This window comes from Myodes glareolus, chromosome 27 (genome assembly GCF_982192425.1).
Source record: "Myodes glareolus chromosome 27, mMyoGla1.1, whole genome shotgun sequence".
NCBI lineage: Eukaryota > Metazoa > Chordata > Mammalia > Rodentia > Cricetidae > Myodes > Myodes glareolus.
The window spans coordinates 39,921,835-39,949,600 of NC_142052.1; the positions used below are offsets into that span (position 1 = coordinate 39,921,835).

At 44.0% G+C, this 27,766-nt stretch overlaps 1 protein-coding gene and 1 pseudogene across 1 annotated transcript in view; both read right to left on the reverse strand.

Moving 5' to 3' along the window:
- Positions 1-1,909: 1,909 nt before the first annotated feature.
- LOC148117700 (U6 snRNA-associated Sm-like protein LSm8 pseudogene) lies at positions 1,910-2,499 on the reverse strand (annotated as a pseudogene).
- An 11,355-nt stretch (positions 2,500-13,854) lies between these two features.
- Pgap1 (post-GPI attachment to proteins inositol deacylase 1) overlaps positions 13,855-27,766 on the reverse strand; it is a 69,248-nt gene continuing 55,336 nt past the window's right edge. The window contains exons 26-27 of the mRNA XM_087902456.1: positions 23,788-23,892; positions 13,855-22,184 (exon numbers count right to left, since the gene is read on the reverse strand). Of these exons, the coding sequence (XP_087758582.1) occupies positions 22,046-22,184; positions 23,788-23,892 (244 nt within the window). The 3' untranslated portion in view covers positions 13,855-22,045. The remainder of the gene's footprint in view (positions 22,185-23,787; positions 23,893-27,766) is intronic.

The window sequence follows — 27,766 nt, forward strand, 5'->3', positions numbered from 1 at the left end:
TGTATAGACTGCATCCTTTTCATTTCATACATTTAGATGAGATTAAAAGAGAGATTAAGTTTGTATGACTGATGCTCCAGCCTGTTATTTAGTGTAAATCCAACAGCGGTTCCTGGGGAATTTGGGCCTGGATGAGGGTGCAGCTCTCCAAGGAATGGGAAACACACAGGAGAAAATTCTTTGAAGGATTCAGGGCTTTCAGGGGAACCAGGAAGAACAGATTTAAACCTGAGAATCGGGGTATCCAGGCTTCCTGAGTTCTACGTCGCCCAAAGTATTCTTAGGTCCTGGAAGGTGTAAGCTACTAGGAGGTGTGATAGGCTAAAAACGCCCAAGCCCTCAAGCCCTCAAGCCTGAAATGCTACTTTTAATTATGAAAAGGGTCTCTATAGATACGAGTTAAAATATAAGATTATACTGAGTCACACAGGTGGGCCATCAATGTGATCATTTGTCCTTGCAAAAGACAGGGACAGGGAGATTCAGGTCACAGCAAGGAAAGGAGATAGGGACACAGACTTTCAAAAGATTCAAGGCTGTTGGCCTTGAAAACCTGAGCGAGGCAGTCACAAGTCACAGAAGGCAGGCAACCAAGAGAAGCCCTAAGCAAAGGAGCTAACCATTTCCCTGGTCTCCAACAGGGCCGTGGCCCTGCCCACACCTCCATTTGTTCTCCCTGACACAGATTACCGACTTCCTCCTCTACAAAGGTGGGAGTATATTTCTGTCGTTTTAAGTCTCTTGGATTTTATTAATGCTTCAAAACCACAGGCAAAGAAGACTGGGAATGGGGAGATGGCGGGAATCACAGGCAGGGAGATCTAGGACTCCCCATGGAGCCGAGCTGTTTCTCATATTTCTCATATTTCTCAGCATATGGTTGAGGAGGGCTTTTATTTTTTATTTATATACATATACATATATACATATATATGTATATATAGGTTTTTCAAGACAAGGTTTCTCTGTAGCTTTGGAGCCTGTCCTGGAACTAGCTCTTGTAGACCAGGTTGGCCTCGAACTCACAGAGATCTGCCTGCCTTTGGCTCCCGAGTGCTGGGATTAAAGTTGTGCATGCACCACTAGGCGAGAAGGGTTTTGACTGAAAAGTCTGTCATGAGCCTGAGCTGTATGGGCAAACCTATACTTTTTTTTTTTTTTTAAAGACTGATTTTATTTGAATTACAAGAAAATACACATTTTCTATTCTATCCAAAGATACCCATTTTGGCCCACACATAAAACTGTAAATACGTACAGCATGAAACCATGACCTACACCACTGCTTCCATGAATTCCTTCAGACAACTTTATGAAAGGAGCTCAATGGAACGAGTGAATGGAGAGACACAGCAGAGCGCTGCCCTGGACTGAAGTCAATACCCACACTGAACAAAACTCCTTTAATGGCAGATATTCCCCATGCTTTTTAAAAAAGATTTAGCAGCACAACAGTATTTAAGATACGCAGAATCTGTTTTCAGATACTGAATTCTGGGACCTTACTGGGCATCTAAAGATTTATCGACATCCTCCTGGTCACTCCTATTCATTTTCGTTGCAACTTAAGCTTGCAAGTTTTTCATTACTCAACCAAACTGTATATTCACGTCGCTTAGACCTTAGGATCGAGTTTTTCAACCACCGTAGATCTACAGAGCAGTGGGATAAACATCTCAGGTATGACTCAGGTACTTGTAGAAGACAATTTACTGTCTAGTTATTTTCTTTTAAAAAAAGGTAGGAAATGTGACTCTTTTATTACTATTATTTGCATGTATAAGTTATAATAATAGCCCAAGTACTCTTTACAGCCAATTTTCTATAAATATTAAATTACCAAAAGCAATGGTATTTGCTAAGTTTTCAAAATGATCCTTAGAGTTTTATATCATTTAGTAGAAAAATAAACCAGGCAACCACATTTATTAATTTAGGCAATGTTTCCCAATAAAAATGTAGAAATATTTAAATTTACATATTACAGTGAACCAACACAAGGTCAAAATCCACAATTACACATTCATAAAAAAATCTCCACATCATCTTCAGGACAAGCAGTTTCTATACAGGATTTACAGACATCTAAGCACTCTGAGTCTTCGGTGTGCGACGGAGTTCAGAGGTTCTGCTCGGATGTTCCCCAAGTCAAGCGCAGAGTCCGTCTCCTCGTCAATTTCTCCAATGACCGCTACGCTGTCACCTCTCACAATGTATAATCCTAATACGACTTGTTCGACTCCTTGCAAAGAACTGAACACCCTCTCATGGCTTTCGTCCAAAATCAAATTAATGGTCTGGTCAAAACCTTTTAATGTTCCCACAATCATTCTCCCATCAGACGTGATAACAGCAACAGTTCGGTTGATGTAATTCTCCAAGGCAGACGTCATGATGCTGGGCCCGGACGTCCCGGGAATAAGAGACGAACCGGCAACAAGAAGACGAGACGCCGCCCGCCAGGAACACGTCCCGGTTCGCCAAACCTGTACTTTTTAAAGAGGCTTTTTTTTAATACAAAATATCTGATATCAGACTACTAAATTACACGAGATCTCATGCATGAGTCATAATTTTGTAATGGGCCTTATATTTTAACCCATTAGTAGAGCTATTTAAGTATTTGGGGATAGAAGGCATTTTAAGCAGAACCTCATATTTCCAAGTACGTATTCTAAAAGATGAAACGAGTCATTTCAGAGAAGGAAAAAAAAACGAGGACAAGTTCAGACAGGTATTTCTTCGGATAGCGTGGGGGATAATGGCGCAAATGGGTCTCTTTGTAGTACTCATCGATTGTGAGGGCTGAGACATAACCAGGAAGCCTTTGTCCTAAGGGAAAGAGTCAACCAAATCCCAAAGCAGCCCTTCCCAGGTGCTGGTGAATCCACACCACCTTGAGTGTGCAAACCAAAGAGACAAGGAGCCAATGTGTGTACTTCTCTTTCAAAATCCAGTCTGCCACTGAGAAAGTGCAAAGAAATCTCTCTCACAGAGATGACGTCACCTGAATCTTACATTAATATGTACCTAGATGTCCTTACGGACATCCTATATTTCTTCTAATAGTGCCTGCTGCTGTCTGTTTTTAAAATTTGACATCTGTTTAATCTAGAGGAAACTTCTGATTTGTTATTAAGATTTTTTGAAATATTTAAGATACATATCTATTTATCTATATATCTATATCTATCTATATATGTACACACACACACACACACACACACACACACATATATTTATGGGGAGTTGAGACAGGGTATATCTGTGTAGCTTTGGAGCCTGTCCTGAAACTGGCTGTGTAGACCAGGCTGGCCTCGAACTCTCTGAGATTCACCTGTCTCTGCCTCCTGAGCGTTGGGATTAAAGGTGTGCCCCACCACCACCTGGCCAATATTTAAGATATTTTAATTGACACAGAAATCATCCCTGCCTTTGCAAGAAGCACTCTGGGATGCTTCAGTACGTGTCCACAGTGTTCAATGACTTGGCTAAAAGTGAGACGGTCCTTCAGGGTTCCTGCTTCATGAAAGAGTCTTCTAGACTCTTTCTGCAGGATACAGAAGAAAATGACTGAGAAACTGCAAATAGAGGAGAAACAGTCTTTCAAATTTCCTGCTTCATGGAAAAGTTTGCTGGATATCGGCCGGTAGGCTGAAGATGGGTGCCCCAGTGGTACAGAAGAACTTTTAGTGACTGTCCAGGTAGTGAGATGTCTCTGTCAATTCTAGAGTTTTGGAAGTTGCTTACAATGCACTTCCTGTTTACTTAAGTAATATTATATCCTTCTGGAGTCTTTGATGGAATTGAAGAATAGATAGCTACAGTTTTCCTTAGTTATAATAAGAGATAAAGTAGATATAAATATTGTAACTGTAATTCTTGCTTGATACCTGTTTTGTTATATGTAATCTTGTTATGTTAAAGTTAAAACCTTCCTTTTTATTTAAACAGAAAAGGGGAGGTGATGTGGGATTCCTTCTGTAAGTTGTAAATATATACTATTGCCATTGGTTAATGAAGAAGCTTCTTTCAGCCAACGGTTTAACAGAATATAGCCAGGCTGGAAAAGATATATAGAGACAGTAGGCAGAGTCAAAGAGAGGCCATGTAGCCACTGCAGGAGACAGACATGCCAGAACCTTGCTGGTAAACCACAAGTCTTGTGGTAAAATATAAAATAATAGAAATGGGTTAATTTAAGATATAAGAGCTAGCTAGCAAAACACTTAATTGACCAAGCAGTATTTTAGTTAGTAGAGTTTCTATGTGTTTTTTTTCCAGCCTGGGTGACTGGGAACAAACAAGCGGCCTCTATCCACAGGGAACGGACACAGTCACAAAAGCAGACCCGCGAGTCCTGGTACCCTCTGGCTCCCTTGTGCTTCCCCTAGTCAGGCTGAGGCAGGAGAGGAAGTAAGGCTGTGGTGGTGACTTTCAGGCACTGTGAAGTCATATGTGGGGTGCTGGGTATTCTGAGGACTGAGGTGAGCCCTGTCCCTTACATGCCATCCCTGGGAAACCTACCTCAACAGCATCAGGCTCCTTTCTAAGTGGCAGCCTCCCCACTGCCATCAACCAGGACTTCTCTGTGGACTCCACACGGCCTCCACCTACTGTTCCTCTGACACCAAGTCTGAGCTGGCAGCAGACACGGGCAGATCCCCATGACATGACACTATCATCTGTGTTGGAAACATTCTTCTCTCTTGAATTAGACAGTTATCTCACGCTCCACAGAACATGAGAAACTCTTCTCACCAGGTTTTCCCTTTGTTCCCATTAACCGCTCTCTCTCTCAGTCCCCAGCATCCTTTCCTTCCGTCCCAGCTCGGGAAAACACCATTCTCCCTGTTCTATGCAGTCAGTACCACATGAAAATACAGTAAAGTGCTTGCCTCTGTGGCTTGTTTTGCTTCAACACGACACCCTCAGTTCCATGCTGGATGCAGCGAAGACTGAATCTCTCTCTCTTCTGTGACAAGTATTGTATTGTGTATGTGTACATATATGTGTCGGGCTGAAATGTCCCCGGAAGCCTCATCTGTGGTGGGCTTGGCTCTGGATGCCACAACTTCTGGGGCTGGAGCTTTGGGGACGTAATTGAAGATAGGTTGCCAGGGATTTGAGCCTTGTCTAATCCAGTCACGGGATCCTAGCAGTAGGTGGAAACTTGGGGTCGGAAGGGGTCTAGTTAAAGCAAGTGGGTCTCTGGACCACGCCTTGGACTCCATACCTTATTCCGGTCCTCTCTTTCTGCTTGCTGGTCATGGTGACATGGTCAGTGTCTACCACATGCTTCTGCTACCGTGATATTCTACCTCAACTCAGACCTAAAACAATGGAGCCACGGACGAAAGTCTAGGCACGAGATCTCTGAAACCAAGCCGGAATAAACTCTTTCTCTTCTGAGCAGCTCAAGAATTTTTGCCACAATGACGAAAAGCTAATGGGAAGCCATTCGAACTGGAGCCTGGGGGCGAAGATCTATCGACGGAAGCTGTGTGATGAGATAGAAGGTTCGAGAACTAAATTTGTCCCGACTGGAAACTTTAGCTGCCAGGCGGCACCTGTCTCTGGAGTCGTCAGGTGACAGAGCAGCAGACAATAGAGGGCTGGAAGAGAAAAACCTACCTAGAGCATCCCTTTGTGCCAGGCGCATTACGGTAAGATGAAACGCTCACTCTGGAATGGGAGCAGGCATTTCTAGCTGGAGTCTTTAGGTGAGGACAGACTTGAGGCTGAATAAACTACGCTGACTCAGTCCTTTATTGTGTGAACAAGTCTGTCTGGCCTGGTGAGTCATCTACCAGGAACAAGATTCTAAAGCCAGGCTTGGATGTTATCTCTAAAACAGTACAGAGAGAGGAGAAGGAGATCTCTGGGTAGAACATTGGAAGCACTTTTTCCAGTGAAAAGGAAATAATGGGTGTGGCCAGAAAGGATCTCAGAGGAGAATGGGAAATCAACTTATTAGATGCCGCCATTCTAAAGTTGAGGGCGTTTTCCTTGGGTAATCAAAGGTAGAATGGTTTGTGCTGTGCTACAAGCAAATTGCTTAATTTCTCTGTGCCCACTTCCTTCCTCGCAGGTCCCCCCCCCCCCCCCAACACTTTTAGCTTCCTTTCTTTCTTTTTAAACATCGAACAAGAAGCTGAATGCATCCGGCAGGAATTCTAGCACAGAAGAAACTCAAATGGCTATGCAAGAAATCTGAAGAGAGGCCGCGGTAGTTGAGGAGGTTTTGCTAAAATGCCTTCCACCTGTTAGTTTTCCTGTGGTTTCCTTCCTCTTCCTGCAAACCGAGGCACTGATGGAGGAGGCCAGCTGGTGGCACTTGGTACCAAAGCGCTCCCTTACTCCATTACAGTCTCATGAAAATGAATTTACTTTTCTCTTTTCCCTCCTCCCCCAGTATCTGCTTCCCCGCCCCCGTCCCTGCAACAGCGCCTCCCTGGGTAGCCTGATGGCCTTAAACTCTTGAGGTTTCTCTCAGCTTCTAGGATTTCAGGTGTGGCATTTCAGGGTCACCCCGACCCACTGAAGTAACTTCTCTTTGAAACGTAACTTAAAGCTGTGGCGTGCGGCACCAAGACGGAAGAAACTCCATTCCCTCTCTTGTATGTAGGACCTCGGGGAGTCTAGAAAATAGACTAGGCCACTGCCGGCAGCGCCGAAAGAGATTTGAGCCGGTTTGTGATCTCTCCACACCCTAGAAATCAGGCCAGGTTCCAGGTCAAACGTCACACACACCGGCTTTCATGGAGGCTCGATGAGCTTCGGTATCACAAGAACTTGCCAAAGGCGGCCCGCCATTTTCGTTTCTGCCTCCCTTACCCGGCAGAACACAACTGAGGTCCTGGCAGTGCTGGCCTACTCAGAGAGGATGCCAAAACATCTGGTCCTCAGACGTCACCAACAGGAATGCAGGGTGCAGAGGGGCAGCCTCTTAGAGGCTTGTCCAAAGTGGGGAGCGTGACCCAGTTTCCATATGGCTTGGCTTCTGCACAGAGGAAACCAGCGCCTATAACTCAGGGTCACACAGCTCTTTTAATGGACTTCTCCAGAACAGTGGTGACATTTGACAAGAGATCCCAGTGCCGTCTACTCATGCTCTGGAAGACTATAACATGGAAACCCTACTTCCTCGGGATGTGGAGGCAGGAGTATTATTTATACAAACTGCCAGTTCCTTTCCTGGTATGAAACAAACAGAAATTTCTCTCTGCATATTCAGGGCCTGTAAAGTGAAAGCCAAGGAAACCGACATCGCTGTTCCTTTAAATGTTACAGTTCCTTATCTAGAAATCTAATTTTTGTTTTGAAGATGACCAGACCCATAGCTTTAGTCCCACACAAAATTCAACATGGATGGGAGACTTTAGTATAAGGCCAGAAATGCCAAAACTGCTGGAGAAAAATCATTTCAGATGGAGAAGTCATTTCAAGATCATTGCTTGTAAAACTTGTAGAAGTCTCATAGCACAGGACACAGCCCGAAGAACTGGCAAATGGGATCACATGAAATTATGACGTTTCTGTCCAGCAGAGAAACTTATCAGCAGATCAAGCAGACAGATTACAGAATGGGGGAAGATTATTGGCAGCTGTACTTTAAACAGGGAACAATATCTAGAGCACACAGAGAACTGGAAAAATTAAACACCAAAAATTCAAAACTGCTTATCAGTAAGTGGGCCAACGAACTGAACAGTTCTCAAAAGAAATACAAATGGCTAATAAACACTTTCGAAAGTGTTCAGCATTCTTGGTCATCGGCAAAAGGCAAATCAAAACTACTCTGATTCTATCTGATCCCAGTCGAATTGTTTAGCAAGAAGAGGAACCCACAACAAATGCTGGGGAAGATACTGGAAAGGGGGCTGGGGAGAAGGTTCAGAGGTGAAGAGGTCTGGCTGTTCCTCCAGAGGTCCTGAGTTCAATCCCCCTCAACCACATGGTGGCTCACAGCCATTGGTAATGACATCTGGTGCCCTCTTCTGGCCTGCAGGCACACGTGCAGGCAGAACACTAAATACAGAATAAATGAATATATCTTAAAAAAAATACTGAAAAAGGAGCACTTACTCTCAGGAGTGCAATATTTCACAAACACACAGTACACACGTGTACTAAGTATGAAAGATGGCAGATATGTCAATTGGCTTCTGTTATCATTTTACGGTGAATCCATGTACCAAACATGTAGACCTCATGATATTTTTTTTTCTTTCTGTGGGGCCGCTGACTGAAGTTCAGGCCTTTAAAGCATATGAGGCAAGTGTTCTAACAATGAGCCAGATCTGCAGCTCCCCAAATAGGTTTGTCTTTACACCTCAATCAATCTAGGAGGGGGTGCAGTGGTTTGAATGAGAATGCCCCTCCTAAATTATACTTGAATGCATTGGCACAGGAGATCACTTCTTAAATATAACCCCAGTAGCACAGACACTGAGAGAAACAATTAATAAATAGGACCTCCTGAAACTGAGAAGCTTCTGTAAAGCAAAGGATACAGTCAACAAGACAAAATGACAGCCTACAGAATGGGAAAAGATCTTCACCAACCACATTAAACAGAGGGCTGATCTTCAAAATATACCAAGAACTCAAGAAATTGGTTATCAAAAGAACAAATAATCCAATAAAATAATGGGGTACAGACCTAAACAAAGAACTCTCAACAGAGGAATCTAAAATGGCTGAAAGACACTTAAAGAATTACTCAACATCCTTTGTCATCAGAGAAATGCAAATCAAAACAACTCTGAGACTCCATCTGACACCTGTAAGAATGGCCAAGATCAAAAACACTGATGACAACTTATGCTGAAGAGGTTGTGGGGAAAAGGGAACACTTCTGCATTGCTGGTGGGAGTGCAAGCTGGTTTACAGCCCCTTTGGATATCAGTGTGGCAGTTTCTCAGAAAATTAGGAAACAAACTTCCTTAAGACCCAGTCATACCATTTTTGAGTATATACCCAAAAGATGCTCAATCATACCACAATGACATGTGCTCAACTATGTTCATAGCAGCATTGTTTGTCATAGACAAAACCTGGAAACAACCTAAATGCCCCTTGACTGAAGAATGGATAAGGAAAATGTGGCACATTTACACAATGGAGTACTACGCAGCAGAAAAAAATAACGACATCTTGAAATTTGCAGGAAAATGAATGGAGCTAGAAAACATCATTTTGAGTGAGGTAACCCGGACACAGAAAGACAATTATCACATGTACTCACTCATAAGTGGTTTTTAAACATAAAGCAAAGAAAACCAGTCTACAAATCACAATCCCAGAGAATTTAGACAAGAGTGAGGACACTAAGAGAGACTTACATAGATCTAATCTACATGGGAAGTAGAAAGTAGAAAAAGACAAGATCTCCTGAGTAAACTGGGAGCATGAGGACCTTGGGAGAGGGTTGGAGGGGAGGGGAGAGGCAGGAAGAGGGGCAGAGAAAAATATATAGTTCAATTAAAATCTATAAAAAAATAATATAAGCTTTTCAAAAAAGAATGACCTCCCCTCCCCACCCCAGGTTCATATATTGAATGTTAGGTCCTGAGTTAGTGGAACTGTTTGGGAAGAGTTAGGAGGTGTGGCCTTGTTGGAGGTGCTGTGTCACTGAGCGGCCTTTGAGCTTTGGAAAGCCCATGCCAGGCCCAGTCACACACTTTCCCTGCTCCCTGTGGATCGGGATGCAAAGCTCTTCACCGTGGAGCCAGCATTCTGTCTGCTTTCCACCATGAAGATCCACGACTCATCCTCTCAAACCATAGGCAAGCCCCCAATCAAATGTTCCTTTTAAAAGGTCTGCGTTGGTCATGCCGTCTCTTCCCAGCAACAGAACAGCAAGGAAAATTGGTACTAGGAGTCAGGTGTTGCTGGGACAGGCAGGGCCATGCCGTAAGACTGGAACTTTGGACTAGAGAAGCAGTTGAATGTTTGAAGCGGAACTACTGGGCCATCTAGTGGGAGCATGGAAGACAGTGGCGCTCAGAGCAACGTAGACTACAGAGGACGCCCAGCTGAAGAAGAATTAGAGACCATTCTTCTGATACTATGGCAAAACATGTGGCTGCTTTCTGTCTTAATGTGGTAAGTCTGTCAGTGGTTAAACGGAGGAGTTTTGGACTAACGTTGCTAGCAGAGGAAATGTCAAGATGGCCTACTTCTGACTGTGTCACATGTCACTTCCGTACATCTACAACGCAAAGGCACAGATGGGGAGAAGAGACATTCACAAGGTACAGCCTGAGCAGAAGGGGAACATTAGGAAGCCTCACGTGGGAGCCAAGCCTTGTGTTCAATGGAATAAAAGAGATAGTAACTTCAGGGCAAGACGGCACCCAGTTAGTCCTGCACCGGTGAAAGGAAAGGTCTGAGAGATTTCCTCAGTCTAAACAATAGCAGAAAGTGTATGCAAACATAGTTCAAAGAGGAGGCCGGGTTCCAGTCCCAGTAAGCAGCGGAACTTGGCAGCTTCACCCATGTGGTTCTGGGTTTAGCGTCAAGGATACAGGAAAGGGGTTAGGGAATTGTACTCCATGACAAAGGAAAGCCACAGAGGCCAGGTGTGTGACAGGGGAGTCTCTGCCTGGAGGCCTGAAGAGGCCACGGCGTGAAGCTGTGAAGGTGAAGCCCTGATTGTGGTGGAGACCCCAAGATGTTGGAGATGCCAGAGCCATGGGATACCTGCCAGGGACAGCAGCAGACAGAGTGGAACCAGCTCAAGGAGAAGTGTGTTACAGTCAACAGGACTGCAAGAGCCATTTAACAAACCCTTTAAAAGCAGACACGGAGTTGAAGGATTTGTAGTTGGCCCTGTTGGGTGTTAGTCTAACTTTGGTCCAGTATTTCCTCACTGGGTTCTCTCCTCCTTTTCCAGAGGATTGGTAACATATATGTATATCTATTCGGAAGTCGGTGATCTGCTTTCTTATTGAGATTTTAGAGGGGCTTACATTTAAGCGACTGAATCTCAGAAGAGACTTTGGACTTTTAAGCAGTCTTCGGACTGAAAGACTATGAGGACTTTTGGAGTTGGACTGAATTCATTGGGCATTGTGATAGGGCATTGTGACAAGCCTATAGGGGCCAGGGAGTAGAATGTGGTGTTTTGAATGAGAATGGTCCACATAGGCTCTTAGGTTTGACTTTTTGGTCCCCAGTTACTGAAATTGCTTGGAAACGATTAGGAGATATCGGCTTATTGGAGGAGATATATCACTGGGGATTGGCTTGAGGGTTCAAAAGACCACGTTAGGCCCAGTTTCTTTCTTTCTTTCTTTCTTTCTTTCTTTCTTTCTTTCTTTCTTTCTTTCTTTCTTTCTCTCTCTCTCTCTCTCTCTCTCTCTCTCTCTCTCTCTCTCTCTCTCTCTCTCTCCCCCCCCCCCCCCTGTTGCTTACAGCCTGCAGATCAGGATGTGGAGTTCACAGTTACTCCTGCACCATGCCTGTCGGCTGTCCGTCATGATGATCTTGGAATAACTCTCTAGACATGTAGGCGGGGCCACACTTGAATGCTCTCTTTCATAGGAGTCGTGGTCCTTCACAGCAATCCAGCAGTGACTAAGATAAGGGAGAGCCCAGTTCAAAGGATTAAATATTCTCCAAATGGGGGTAGGTACAATCTCAGTGTTGTGCACTGGATACAGGATACAGGGACACAGGCTAAAAAATCATTGTCATGTTTTTAATCTAAAAAAAATTAAGTCACTAAATTTTTGTTGTTGTTTTGAGACAGAGTCCACGTTGCCCTGACTGTCGTGAAACTGGCAACATGGACCCAGCTGGCCTTGAACTTACAGTCTTCGACCTGCATGTGTCCCCACACCTGTAGGGTCACTAAGAGTTTATGCATAGCTGAACATTTATGCCCTTAAGCGTTCCTTGGTATCACAGCTGGCTGAGCAGTGCAAGGGTGAACTCTGGGAGGAGAGAGAAAGTTCTGCAGTGTAAAGCGGCTTGCAGGGGAAGCAGGGGACTCCAGTAGCTGGTCCACGCGCTTATTCACTTTCAGAAAGTAAGCATGCAATGAAGGCGACACTGTAGTGTATGTGGGATGATGAAGGCATTCACGGACCACATTACTAAATACGCTATACTTTGTTTGAATTAACTATTGTAGATGGAGGCACCTTCAAAATACTCCATCCACTAAGTGCAAGTTAAAAACAATAATAATGCCCACACAAAGCACAGAATATTCACATCTACTCCCCTGTCAGCTGGACTATCTCATCTCTCACCACTGGAGAGAATTAAGATCTGAAAACTGAACTGGTATTACTACTGTCGTAACGTTTTGCATACACGCAGGCATCCCTACGCCGGGGTGCAGACCAGAAGCTAACGACCGGTATCTTCTTCAACTGTTCTTTTTTTAATTTTATCACGCATTTATTTTCAAAAAGTATCTTGCCGGGCATGCCAGGTCACACCTTTAACCACTTCATAAGGCAGAAGGTGGCAAATCTCGGTGATTTCTAGGCCAGGCTGGTCTACAGAGTGTGTGCCAGGACAGTCAGGGCTACACAGTAAGACCTCTCTCTCTCTCTCTGTTGCGTGTGTGTTTGCATGTAAGGATCTCATCACCGTGTATATATGTGGACACCTTGAGGGACTTGCTTTTCTCCTTGTACCATGTGGGTTCTGGGAGACTGATTTCAGGTTGTCAGGGCTAGTCCCTCCCTCTACCCACTGAGCCATTCCACTGGCTCTCTATTTTGTGAGACCCGGGCCTCTCACTGAACTTGGATCTCACTGATTCGGTAGGCTGGCTGGCCAACAGGCTCCATGGACCCCATCTCTGTCTCCTACCCGCCAGCACTGGGGTTACAGACATTCAATGCCTAACATCTTAGGTGCTCTGTGTGTGTGTGTGTGTGTGTGTGTGTGTGTGTGTGTTTTAAAAATATTTATTTATTTATTATGTACACAATGTTCAGCCTCCATGTATGTCTGCAGGCCAGAAGAGGGCACCAGATCTCATTACAGATGGTTGTGAACCACCATGTAGTTGCTGGGAATTGAACTCAGGACCTCCGGAAGAGCAGTTGGTGCTTTTAACCTCTGAGCCATCTCTCCAGTCCCAAAACCAGACCTTTTTGGTCTGTGTAATAATACACACAATACTTGTATAGTCAGATAAGGAATGTCTACTTGCATATTTGATGATGTTGGTTAATAATACAAGAAGTATGCCTGTCCCTACCCCTGTCCCCAAGAAATATCCCATCTCATTTGACTATTTCCATCCAATTCTATAACAGTGTTTGAGTTTATGGTAAATTCTCAAATTATCTAGTGCCATTTGGCAACTTGGAATTCTAAGTCTCTGGTGGCTTCTAGATGTTCACGGAAGTTAATTTTATTGTCTAAACTTAAGAACTACTTCTAGGTAACTTGTTAACTAGAGCCCTGGGCTTCTACTCTCAGAAGCCAACTGTGTACCTGTAGAGTGACCTATAAATTGTGTAATGTCTAAATTCTTTTTATTCTTCTTAGGCTGAGAAACTGAGCACCGAGGATTATATCCGGTTAGCAATGACAAGGGGGAACATATTGTCTCTGGGAGAAACATGTACAATTCCTGAAAGGTCACACAGACTGTGATCTATGAAGTGGTCATAGAAACATATGTGAAAAACTATAAGATATAAAGTTGCAAAACATCAGCTTTTCCTGCTCCTGGGCCTTGGCTGGGCCGAGCTATATCCTGTGCCTAACAGGTACTCTGTTTATGAAGGTCCCAGACCTGCAAAGAAGCCGTGTTTAAAGCTTCCTGAATGAACAGCATTACAGACCACGCAAACCAGTAAGAAATCTTTGTACCAAATGTGCTTATTCACCAAATTTATTTTGGGACGTTCCGAACACCAGAATATGACAAATTAAAAACAAAGCACCCCAAATTGCTACATGTTAATACCTGAGCAGAGACGGAGGGCAAATGCTCACCTAATAAAAACTACATCGTAACGTGGGAACAGAGGTTAAAAAACATTTACAACACTCTACAAAGCACAGAAGCAACACTTTTCCCCCAAACCGCAACTGGTCCAACGAAACAGCGTTCATTATACCATAGCAGAAACACACAGAAAAGAACACGCACTTTTGTTCAGTGCACTACACGTCTCACGACGCACTGGGGAGGAGCATGCATGTTCAGACAGGAAGATATGCACGACGGTCATCATTTTCAGTACACACTTTCGGACAGGCTCCTTGCACTAAGCGTGGTTCCTACACACTAGAGTTTACGGATGAGCACAAAATCGGCGCGCAAATAAACGCGGACTCTACCGAGTCTCCGTCAGCGGCCACGAGTCGTCTGCGTGCTAAAGGTTTAACTGTGAGGGTAGAAACTGATGTCAGCTGAGAGACCCTTGATTACACACACCCTTGTCTAAACAGCCTCGTTGTTAATCTTACCAGGCTTTAAGGAAAGACATACTGTCATGTCTACAAGTTTTCAAGAGACTCTTATTTCAATAAAAACTTGAACATAGTAGTAACGGGGCACAGAAGGTGAAATAGGACAAGGGAAATACACTGAGTTTATGTCCAAAAGTCACACGGAAAAGCAAACAGTACACGGGGATCCGGACGCCGTTGGGAAAGAGCGTGATTATACGATAAATCGAGTAATTTGGACTTTCATGAAAATCATACTCATTATTTTAAATAAGCACAAAACTTTACAATAAATTAAAAAAGAGGAGCTAATTCTCCTGTGACACCATAAAATAATTAGGCAGGAAAAAGAAAGTGGTAACATTTTAAACAAATGACACTGATCTGAGGTCAGCCACTGCAAAATCATCACTGGGTTGAAACCCCTCTTTGAGAATATAAACACAGGTCTCAGTCTGCCACAACACGGGGCACAAGTCTTAGAAGGAACGCACATAATTGATAAGCTCATTACCAGTAAGACAAAAATACATTTCAAGGATTAATTTTTATCTATTCAATAAGTTTAGAAACAGGAGGGCCGTGACTATCCCTTAAAACATTTCCCCCAGAAACTGCAGCCAAACCTAATTTCCCAGATATATTAAGACTAAATCAATTTTTTTTTAAAAAAAAAATCGAACAACAAAAAGCAGCTCTGGAAATTAAAGGAGGTCTCAAGAAAAACGGCTGTGCGGACCCTAAAGGAGGTGTGGGCCAATTTATACTTAAGACTTATAATTTCAGCCACTTGAAAGAAAAGGATTTGAGAGGAATTTGAGAAGGCCGCCCACAGTGAGATATCGAGATACAAAATCGCAGGGCGTTGCTTCATCATCTTTAAGGCACAGTCTGTTTTATCCCAAATAAGTTCAAGGTCACAGTGATGATATGTATTCAGTTTTGGTCTGGTTTATCTTGGGCACGTTGCTACATTTATAGTTAGTTCTAGGTTGAAGAAACCACAGTATCGCTTCACAATGATACCCCTCAGTTCCCATTTTTAAAAAATATAAGTATGCAACACAACTTCCTAGTTTATACACAATAAAAATGAAGATCTCTCTCCCAAGCACACAATGGGGAGGGGGAGATTTGCATGAGAATTCTGGCAAACACCTGTTTCTCCATGCACAGAGCCTGCTTAAGTTAAGGACGGACAGGCATCTCCTACTTAGGTTAAGGCCATGTCACACAGAGGACAACCCCCTTCCAGAGAGCACACACCCCCTGTGGCCAGCTCTCATCATAAACCACCTTTCTATCCACAGCCCCCAACAGTTGGATAACCGTTACTCGACCAAGACCAAGTAATGTCAGTATCTGGCTTTCCACAGTATTTGGTATAAGGTGCCTGCTCAAAGGTTTGCTTCAATGGACTGTGTTTGGGTAGATCTAGCAGACAAACACTTGGGACTGAACAGAAACATACAGAAAACAAAGGAGAGCCCGCAGGGCAAGCTCTCAAGTATATAAAGGGGAGAGGCCTAGACCCAAAAAAATGGACTGTACAAAATTCACTTTTCGCAGCACAAAGTAAGACCACAGCCAGATGACTTCGGATGACTTCTTCAATTAACTGCTGAAAGACAGCGAATTCAGTTTCTACCCAACAATATCAGGAAAGCAGAGAGAAGAGAGCACACCGTTCTAAAGCTTTGAACAGCTTCAAAGAAAAATAGAGCGTGGCGTATGTTTTCACGATGGACACATTTATTGTAAGTCTAGAAGAAAAATATTGAAAAAGATTACTTTTGTTTTAACCCCAGTATCCTAAGAAAAGTTCCTTGGCATGAATATCCAGAGGTACTTTACAGTTTCATTTAGCTTTGGTGGCAAAGTACGTTCTGCTAACCAAGGGAGTACTTACGAGTTCCAATGCAGAGTATGCTAAAAAGAATTCAAATGTATCTTTTTTTATTTTCCTAATAAAAGGGTGTAAACAGGCCAAAATGAAACAGAACAAACCACATGAAATACAAACACACGGGCCACTAGGCTCTGGAGTAGTCAGTAGGGCTACACAGATCTACAAACTTTTGCCATAGTAACATCGCTACCTTACGAACACTAAAAATCAGAACATTTGAAAGAGCACATGGAGTTCACAAAACGGCTCCCTGTAGGTTTCTGAGACAAAGGTTAGAGTATAGATAACGTTACACTAACGGATCACACAGCAACAGGTAAAAAGAGTTTCTCACTGGCATTCAAACTGACCACGTACAGGAGGGTTCCAGGTTGTTTCTGACACAACATACCACGTTCACACAAAGTCGTCAGAAATTGACTGGTTTCCTGGGGCTTCAGGTGGGTTTGGGCAGCACGCCATGCCAAGCACGTAAGGAAAACGGCTCTTGGTTTATAATTACTGGTCACAGACGGTTTGACCAAGCTGTGGCTCAGACCCTGGCAGCTGTGAAGCGCACCATGGCCCGGCCGCGGTTACGTCCCTCGTGCTCACAGAGTAACAGCAGGCCCGTCTCAACCATCTCCAGAGTCTTTTCCATCCTCAAATGAGGTGACAACCAAGTACAATTCTGCTTTTATTTATTTATGATGTGTTGTAAAAAATGAAGACGTTTATGCATTGATGGTGCATCTTTGAACTGCTCTGACTCCCATTTCCCACAGTCCCTATGTAAAGTCAGGAACATGAGGTCCCCGGGGCTTCCTTATTTCCCCATGCCTCGGCAAGCCTCATGCTGAAAGAGTGGAGAATCGCGGAATTATAAATGTTTCTTGTGCAAAAGGATTGGCGATGATAAAATTCCAGCTCTCAATCTTACGGCTAGAGTGAGTCCTATGTTTTCTTCATCTGCTTTCCTGGGAGGAGCTAATGTCGCCAACACAGAAGTTTCCCTTGCCCCCTTTATTACTGCCAAGTGTCATTCTCCCCAAATGGATTGTGTGTGACCCTCGATAAACTTCAAAAGCTCTGTTCTACGATATCCAAATTCACAAACTGTCCACACAGATGAAAACCAACTAGCTACCCAAAGCCTCAGCCTACTGTTGGAATTTTCCCAAATGATTTTTTTTAAGACCACTTCCTAAATGTCGAAGGGCAACATCCTAAAATCCTGCATCAACCTAAAACACACAAGGCCGTGCATTAATTCAGACCTGACGTCTGAGGAGAGAAATACAGGCCACCTGATTATCCCATGATTCCAGAACCAGCAGCCCTAGCCTACCTCACGGTACTCGTGGGTCCCCGCCTCCTAAGTGTTTAGTGTTTTCGTGTGTGTACATGTTTGTGTATGTGCAGGGAGAGGTGCGGGGGGGGGGCACAGGGGACAACACAGGACAATGCTGGGAGTCTTCCTCAGAGACTTTCCACCTTAATTTTTGAGGCAGGGTCTTTTTACTGAGCTCAAAGCAGGCCAGTTTAGGTAGGCTGGCTGGCCGGCAAGCAGCAAGGATCTACCTGTCTCTGCCACTCAGACCTGGGATTAGAGGCACACATTGGTCAGCCAGTTCCTCCTGCGGATTCTGGGAATTTGCTCTTGGGTCCTTACAGTCAAACAGCAGGGACTTCACTGTCTGAGCCATCTCTCCAGGCCTGTGTCCCACCTTCCTCCTGCAGCCTGCAAGAGCTCCTGAAAACTGAGTTCTACGTCCCTTGATTTCCCTTCGCCATCTTCCACCAGAGGTATTAAGAAGCATTGTGAAATGGACACATCATGCTGTAAGGGAGAACTCCAAAGAGTTTTCTTTAAAGTACAGAGACTTCACAGTAGATAAGACAGTCTGCCTTGCACAAACTTGTGAGCACTGTGAAAATGTGTCATGCCGACACACACGACAATGTAATAGCAACTGTACAGCAGGCTGATTTCCTGGAGTTATTTCTTTTTCCTTACTGTATAATATTTTATAGTTCACTAGATAAAAGTTATTCATTTGCTGGGCAGTGGTGGCACATGCCTTTAATCCCAGTCCTTGGGAGGCAGAGGCAGATGGGTCTCTATGATTTCAAGGCTAGCCTTGGCTACAGCGCTAGTTCTAGGACAACCAAGGCTACCAAAGAAACCTTGCCTCGAGAAGACAACAACAACTAAACTATCCTCTATAGACAGCTAAAATTATGTAAATATAACACAAAAAGAATTAAAAAGACTAATCAATACATAATTGATATATATTAGGCAGCCTCAAAGATTAGTGTTAACCAAGCACAAACGGTTTCTTTAGAATCACAGTTCTGAAAGTTTTTAATACATGATAACCAAGAAAGGAATAGAATGTATTTAATTTTGGCATTAAATGAATCCAGACTAGCTGTGGATACTTCAAAGATAGAGAAAGTACTTAGGAAACACAGGCCCTGGACTCAGTCCCTGCTGTGCTCATGTACACACAAACACACACACACACAGACACACACACAGACACACACACACACAGACACACACACACACACACACCAGCAATAATAATTTCTATCAGATTTACTAGGTCCTGGAGCCGGATGAATGGCTGAGTGAAGAGAGCTGCTGTTCTGGAGAATTTGAGTTTGGTTCCTAGCATCTCTGTCCAGCAACTCACAACCACCTCTAGCGCCAGCTCTAGGGGATACACTGCCCTCTTCTGGCCACAGTGAGCAACACACACACACACACACAAATCTTTTTAAAAATTACCAGGTCTAAATTATAATAGCACTAACTCTATGAGGGTGTTTCAGAAATACTGAGCACTCAATGTTCTTAACAGTCTAATGTATACCCAATCTATTTACTAGCAAAAAATCCGGTTGTTTAATAAACACAACACTTACTAAAAAACTCAATTTCCTAAAAAAAGAAACCACAACAGTGGAACTCAAAATTTGATGTATTACTCTCTAACTTGACTGCCAATTCAAGTGAAACTGGTATTGGGACTATGGTAATAAAACACATGAGAACAGGACAGGTAAAAGCAAGAGATGCTGAGATAAAGGACATCCCTTTTCTTAAGGGATAGCCGTTTTCACGATCAGATAGTCTACCTAGCTACCTGTGTCTAAATACTTGAAGATTCTGTCAGAGCATATCCTTGTATGTTCCTGTGTGAGTGTGTATCTGGAAGAAGACCCTGTCAAAACATGTTCTTGTATGTTCATGTGTGAGTATGTATCTGGAAGAAGACTCTGTCAGAGCATGTCCTTGTATGTTCATGTGTGAGTGTGTATCTGGAAGAAGACTCTGTCAGAGCATGTCCTTGTATGTTCATGTGTGAGTGTGTATCTGGAAGAAGACTCTGTCAGAGCATGTCCTTGTTTGTTCATATGTGAGTGTGTATCTGGAAGAAGACCCTGTCAAAGCATGTTCTTGTATGTTCATGTGTGAGTGTGCATCTGGAAGAAGACTCTGTCAGAGCATGTCCTTGTATGTTCATGTGTGAGTGTGTATCTGGAAGAAGACTCTGTCAGAGCATGTCTTTGTATGTTCATGTGTGATCGTGTAGAGTGACAATGGGCCAAAGACCCAGACCACGATTCTCTGAGATATTTTGCTGGCATAAATAAGACTTGGGGGCTTGGGAATAAATACTTTCAGACAAAAAACATTCTAGCAAGAATTAGTGTGCTCTGATAACAAACGTGCCACTCGTGAGTAAGAACTCAAACTTGCTACATCCTACTTAGTAGTGCCAGCTAACCATGGAGATCCTAGAACTCATAAATAACCACGGCTGTAAAAAGGTCTCTAACACCAGATTTCTGTAAAGATTTTGTAGATGCATGCCCAAATTCAGGAAGCCAAAGTACTCAGCCACCAGTAAGTTGAGACGTCTGTAATATCACAGACAGTGGGAAAGAGCAGATATATGGAGACTGCCCAGGCCCGGCAAAACGGAAGCAGGTATGTCCATGTATGTATGTATGTATGTATGTGGTATTCTGTGAGAAAACTGTACGTCCTGATGAGCTCATGCTCAGATACTGAATGAACAGTACGGCGTAGTTTATTCTGTTTGACACATTTCTGAGACAAGAGACTAAGATGTCCGTCACATCTACTATAACTACTTTCCTTTCGGAGTCTTAGTGAGCGAGAATATGAATACCCAAGAAGCACGATGCCAGGCACGACAGCAATGGAGTCACATAAACTAACGAACCCCTGTGGTAACACCATCACCCTCTGACTAATGCTGAAACAGGAAAGACCCAAGGAAGAACTCCCTGGGGAGAAGGCCAGTTGCCGAAGTGACTGGTGTGGGAGGAGCCTTCTGGCTGGCAGTGGCGGCTGAGAGGTTGTGGTACCCGGTACGGTACCAATGCGGTACCCGGTGCAAGAGCGGATAAAACGGGACTGGTTCCTGAAGCGCCGTCCCCGGGACTAAGAAGTGCACGTGCTCACAGGTCCACCCGTGACCTCACCGACACGCGAGGACTTCATTGGAGAGACTTTGGGCATTTACAGAACACACGTGGAGGTTAAGGGCCTCCGGACTTCCTCAGACAGAGTTTCTCCTAACAGAAGGCGGAGAGCAACTCTGTTCTTCCAGCTCCCTGCCTTCCTGTTTTTCTGTAGCTGAGAATTGAACGAGAACTGGAAATGAAATAAAATGTTACCCTCACTGGCCAAACGGTAGTCCCGGGGAGTGAACCCTGCCAGGGTTCCTCTGTTAACTGAGCAATGGCAGGGTGAAAGCCGGCTCAGGCAGGGTGAAAGCCGGCTCAGGCAGGGCTCACTTTCTTGGTACCTTGGAGCAATGGCTGCCTACTGTTTCCCTATCAAGGGCAATACTCTACTTGTGTTGATATCTCTCCTTCCCAGGAGACCAGAGATGATACAAATCCCGAGTTATTTCAGCTCTGGAAGGTAGCTATTTTAATACCCTATCATTACCAGAGGCACTTTTGGCAACCATGGGCACTGACTTAAACAGAAGCAGAAACAGACTGTGCCAATGTGGTGCCCACCGGAAAAGTCTTTTGATAATAGACTTTCGGTAGATCTCTTTCTTGCTTTTAACATTCGACTGCACAGCAGGACTCGTGTTTAAAGGTTCAAGAAAAGTCGTTGCTTTGAATCTGAAGTCTAGTAGCTAACAAAAAGGTCTCCCTCTGAGACTCTTTTTCATAGATGTAAGAAGACAGATCTAGCTTTGCTCCCCATGGTTGCCAAAGACTGCCCAAAGCCTCCTTCACGACTGTCTCACGTCTGAGAAACAATTGTGACTCTGAACAACCTTTTAAGACCTATTCTTGAATATGTCAGTTAGAGCAAACATAAAAACCCACTTTCCAATCCAAGTCTGACGAAGCCAGCCAAAGTTCCGCGGGAGACTACAAACAACACCGCATCGACTCAGTCTCTAGAAGCTTCCCCGGCATGGCTGATGAAAGCTAGTTGGTTATGTACACAAGTCCCCCTCGCTCATTCCTCAGGTACGACGAGAACACGGACGCTACCGTCACAAAACGAAACCACGCTTCGACGACTTTCCTCACGCGGTACAAAACTAATTTCCTATTTTCCAATACTGTAAAAATAGACGCGTCTTCTCCGAAGGACCTCGCTGTGCCGGCTGGTGGGGCTGCGCTCACGGTATCACCGGTCCGCTCAGCCCCGGCTTACAGGAAGTTGCACAGGGCGTGGAACAGAAGCAGGATGACGACGAAACTCGGGACCCTGTACAAGTGGGAGGAGCCGAAAGCGACCACGCCCACGGCCAGGGGGAGCGGAAACTGTGACGCCGTCTTCAGTAATTTACTGGGAAGAGACGGAGAAACGCATAGTTAGACAAGCTACATGCGAGTGGAACAGAACTATGTTCCTCTTTTATACAGCCCTGGAAACTTAACCTTGTGACTTTTGTTTATATTATTTACATTCTGTTTATTTATTTCTGGTTTCTGATTATCCTCTTTTCCTTAGGTTTTTTTTTTTCTTTTCTTTTTGAGACAGGTTCTGACTACTTAGACTTAGCTGGCCTGGAACTTGCTCTGTAAACCACGCTGGCCTCAGCTCAGACTCACAAAGACCTGCCTGTCCCTGCCTCCCGCCTGTCCCTGCCTCCCAAGCGCTGGGATTTAAGTTGTGCGCCACTTGTACCATCTGAGTTTTGGTTTTCTGAGACAAGGCTTTGTGACGTATGCTATAACCCAAGCTGGCTTTGAACCCACAATCCTCCTGGCCTTCTGAACGCAGGGATGGCAGGGGCATGCCAAACCATCTGGCTTCTAGGTGATTTTTAACTGATGGGATTGTTTTTAATGAACTGAAAGAAAACCGTCCATAATTTTATAAAGCTCCATAAAAAAAAACCATCTTTTAAACAGAAAAAGGAAACACACTTCTATCCAGAGAGTGGATATATTCTTGTTCGTTCCTTAACAGAAAAATACCAGTTGGTATTTCATTCCACAGATCTATCCTAAAAACACAGCCTAACAAAATAATGTTCTGGAAGACACAGCTACCAAATGCTTAATTTAATCCTACTTACAGCTGCAAAATTAAATGAAAAGAGAGAAACAAAACAAAATATAGCACAACAGACTACGTACATATCTTTTTCCCAAGAAAGGAAACATATAAACCGAAGCATTAACTATTTAAAGAGAAACTAGTTCCAGGGGGAAACCCCTTGAATTTTACACTGAAAATGGAGAAACTGAGGTTAGAGAGGTAAATCTACGGACACGAACAAGTCAAGATTTGCTCTTGCTTATGCGGTGTATTTGAACTTGAACTTGAACACCCCTCCTTACGACAGACATGGGCCTATGTAGCCCAGGCTGGCCACCAATTCTAAATGGCTGAGGATAGCCCTGGCCGCAGAGCCTCCTGTTTCCCCTCCCACGCGCTCAGACCCAGGCAGGCAACAGCACTTCTCCCACACTGGGATTTAAATCCTCCAGGGCCTGATCCCAGAAAGCTGCAAGCACCTCCCAGAGCAAAGGCTCCGAGAAGACCAAGAGTTGTTATGAGCACCTCAAACACATCCGCATAAAAGGCCCAAGTGCACAAAGCCCTCACCCCTGTTACCCTGGCGACTCAAGTGGTCATCAGTTCAGTCATAGGTTCATCTACGTATATTACTGCTCTACTTTTGGGAAGTCAAATCTCAGATATCGTACCACTTAAGAGTTAAGTTTTAAAAGAAAATAACCGACCCATTTCCTAACAAAACTCCTACAATTAAGAAACCAAGCAGAATATATTTACATATGAACTACACTTGCATATAAACCACTGTCACCCATGGCTTCACTTTTAGAACAGTCGAGTTAAATACAAATAAAGAGGGTGCTTCGAGGATTGGAATGATAAAGGCCCGCAGGAGATGAAGACGGAACTTAAACCACTGTACCTTGACTTTACCGAAACTGTGTGAGTGTTTCCAAGAATTGCTATAGCCGGAATAAGGAGAAACGCCAGGGGTTTGCATGGGTCGGGATTAAGTTTCAAATAATACCTAGAATAAGAAGAAAATAGATCAATAAGGTAGGACTGATATTTGTAAAGGATCAGAAACAAATTAACTAATTTTCAAAACGTTCAGAGACAATATAGTCACGGGCACTCTAGACGGCTTGTGAAGCCACTGGCAGCCATTCCTGCTCTCGGCCGCCCTCCCGCTTAGGATTCTACAGTGGGCGTAAGCTCAGACGCCACCGAGGAGATAAAACACCAGCATGGAAAGGCCCTGTGGTTCTTCAAATCAAACTACTTACAACACACTAAGACAGCCCTGTGTCAAACAGGTAAAATGGAAGCTAAAATAAAGGAGCTTCTCATTAGTTTTAAGATTCATAATTCCATCACTGCAGTTACCAGCAGCAAGAATCCCACAGCCTTTGAGGATCTGGCTTGTTCCTCGATTCTGACTAAATTTGAACAAAATGCTGGACCTTGACTAAAATACACACAACAGAAGGATATCAACATCTGATAAACCTTTGATTTCATTTCCGGAAGTGACTTTGCTTCTGGAATTTCTAACAGAATAGACCAGACAGACCACAGGTGAGCCAGGCAGCCTCGAACAATAGAAGGGCAATCCTAACCACAGAAGAAAGTCAGTTCTTAGGAGCTTCGGGTGGCCGCCGTGGTGGGGGATTCATTACGACAGCATCTCCTGAACATCATCACGACAACCCACAACCGTAGCAGGACACGGCTTTGCTCTCTGCATCTCAGAGGGCTAAGGCCAGGGATAGTGCCTGGTTCAAGACTGAGACGCTGAGGACCTGAAAGCAAGGATCTGATGTGGGATTCCCCTCTGTATGTTGTGAATACCATCGGTTAATAAAGAAACTGTCTTGGGCCTGTGCAGGGAATAGAGGTAGGAAGGCGGGTGTGTGTGTGTGTGGGGGGGGGGGGGTAGACAGGGGACTAAACTGAATGCTGGGAAGAAGAAGGTGGAGTCAGGAGAAGCCATGTAGCCCCGCTAGAGACAGAAGCCGGAACTTTAGCCGGTAAGCCACAGCCATGTGGCTATACACAGATTAATAGAAATGGGTTAAATTCATATATAAGAGTTAGCCAGTAAGAAGCTACAGCAGTGTTTTAAATAATAAAGTTTCTGTGTGATTATTTTGGTTCTGGGCGGCTGGGACAAACAAGCAGCCTCCTCTAACAAGGAATGGATCCAAGTCAGGAAGTGTGGGGAAACAGCCACAGATCTGGGTCGGGATCATCGCAAGGGGTAGCCACGGAGAGAGTGGGAAGGGTCGGATAAAAACGGAGCATTGTTTTTTGACTCCGAATCTTGCTATGCAGCTCAGATGGAGCTGGAACTTGCTTTGTGCCTCAGGCTGACCTTGAACTTTGAACCCACCACTTGAGAGTTTCTAGTGCTAGGATTACAGGGGTGTGTGTGTGTGTGTGTGTGTGTGTGTGTGTGTGCACCACGACATATAGTTTGAACTGCCATAAGATTACTACATCCAGCTTGCTGGTTAGCTTTTGTCAGATTGACACAGACTAGAGTCATGTGGAAAGAGCGAACCTCAGCTGAGGGCTGCCTCCACCAGGTTGGGGGAATATAGGGGATGTTTTTCTTCTTTACATTAATGATTGGTATAGGAGGGTGCAGCCCACGGTGAGCGGTGCAGATGGTCCTAGGTTATATAGGAAGGCAAGCTGAGTAAGCCATGGAAAGCAAGCCAGACATCAGTATTCCTCCAAGGGTTCTCTGCACCAGTTCCCAACTCCCGGTTCTGCCCATGTATGACGGACTATCACCTGTAAGCCAAATAAACCCTTCCTTCCTCAGGTGGCTTTGGTCAGAACAGAAGGCGAGCCAGGACGCCCAGCGGAGTCACGGCGAGCAGAAGTACTTCTCACCACGCTATATGATAAGGCAGAATCAGTGAAAGTAGCGCAGGGTTATGAAAAAGAGCAGTGTAGAGACGACCCTTAAAGAGATACCCATGAGGGAGGAGGAAAGACCCATCCAAGAATGAGAACTTGGGGAAGAATCTCAGTGAAAAACCAACAACTACATGAGACTTCGGAACAAACCAAACATAAGTAACTCAGCAGGTGAGCAATCTCCCTATGGTGCCGGAGAAATCAGAGCACACTTTGCGATAATCCCACTAGACAGAAATGCTCTTAGCCTTCCAGTTAGGATATATGGGCGCCGACCTGTGTGCCCCCTGAAAGATGCTCCTCTCACTGACAAGGACACGTCAGGACTGTGAAAGGAGGAAGGCGATCACTCCAACCCGAGATGAGTAAAAGTAGCTACGCTTGCAGCTGACGAAGCAAACTTCAGGCAAAGCTCAGTCGGAAAAGATAAAAAGGGTAACGAGACATTAGTGAAGGAAACAGCCATCAGGAATATGTAACAGGGGCTGGAGACATGGCTCAGCATTTAAGAGCATGGTTGCTCTTAAAGAGAACCATAGTTGGTTCCCAGCACCCATGTCAGATGGGTCATCATCACCTGAAACTCCAGCCCCAGAGGAGCCTGTGCCTCTGTGCCCTCACATGGACATAGTCACACACAGATACACATTCACATAAAATCAAAATAAAATAAATACCCCCTGAAAGAAGATCTAACAATCAAAAATATGTGTTGAATGTTGAAATCAGTGAACTACATAAAACAGATGCCCCTGAACACAAAAGAAGAGATGAATCCAGATGCTGTAACAGTGGATGTCCATCACACACCCTGACCTCAAATTCCAGATTTAACTACTTCAAATATCAAACGTACTTAACAGACACCAACAGCATAGTCTACCCACCAGCTGGGAAATGTACGTTCTTGGCAGCCCACAGAACTTTCTCCAAAACAGATCACATGTTAGGGCTTAAAACAAGTCTTCATTTTAAGACACTAAAATAATTTTTTGTTCCTTGCCAAATCATAACAGAACAAGACTAGAAATCCACAACAAAAGACACCACAGAAATCATACAAGCACATGGAACTTAAACAAAACGATTCTGTATGATCAGTGGGGTTGATTTCTTTAATCAAGGGGAATTAAAAGTCGTGGAATTACATGAAAATGAAAACATCGCTTATCAGAAGTTTTGGAATAATGCAAAGGGAGTTCGAATAGGAATGTTATAGCTATAAAGACCTACGTTTAAAAAACAGACCTCAAACAACCTAATGGTGCACACAGAGGTCTTTGCAAAAGGGAACAAACTAAACTCTAAGTTAGACGATGGAAGTAAGCGTTAGAACTAATGAGACAGAGACAGGAACAATAAAGGGGAGCGGGGAAATAAAGAGTAGGTTCCCTGCAATGTTAAGCAATACTGACAAACCCCGAGACAAACTAACCAAAAGATAAAGGAGAGAAGACACAAGTGAATAAAATTAAAAACAAAAAGAACAAAATAGCACTGAAATCTAGACGGTCATTATGGAACATTTTGAAAACTTGTATTTCAATAAACTGAAAAGCTAGAAGAAAGTTCTAGACAGGTACGACCTACATAAAATCGATCCATGCGTCTACAAACAATGTAAACAGATCTGCGTAACAAGAACTGAGAATACGTCGATAGTCTCCCAACACAGAAAAGTCCAGAAATAGACGGGTTCTATCAGCATTTTAAAATACACCCACCAGTTTTCGTCAATCAATCCGTAAAAGAGGAAGAACACTGTCAAACAGTCTACAAAACAGGATTGATCTGATCCTGAGGAGCCAACAAAAAAGAAACTGTAGACCCAGCTCTCGGAAGAAACAACAGACATCCTTGATAAAATACTTGTAAGCTGAGCCCAACAGCACAGTCAGAAGATGCAATCAAGCTGGCTTCATCCCGGGGTGAAAAGATGCAGAGACACACAAATAAAGCAACACAATATGGTA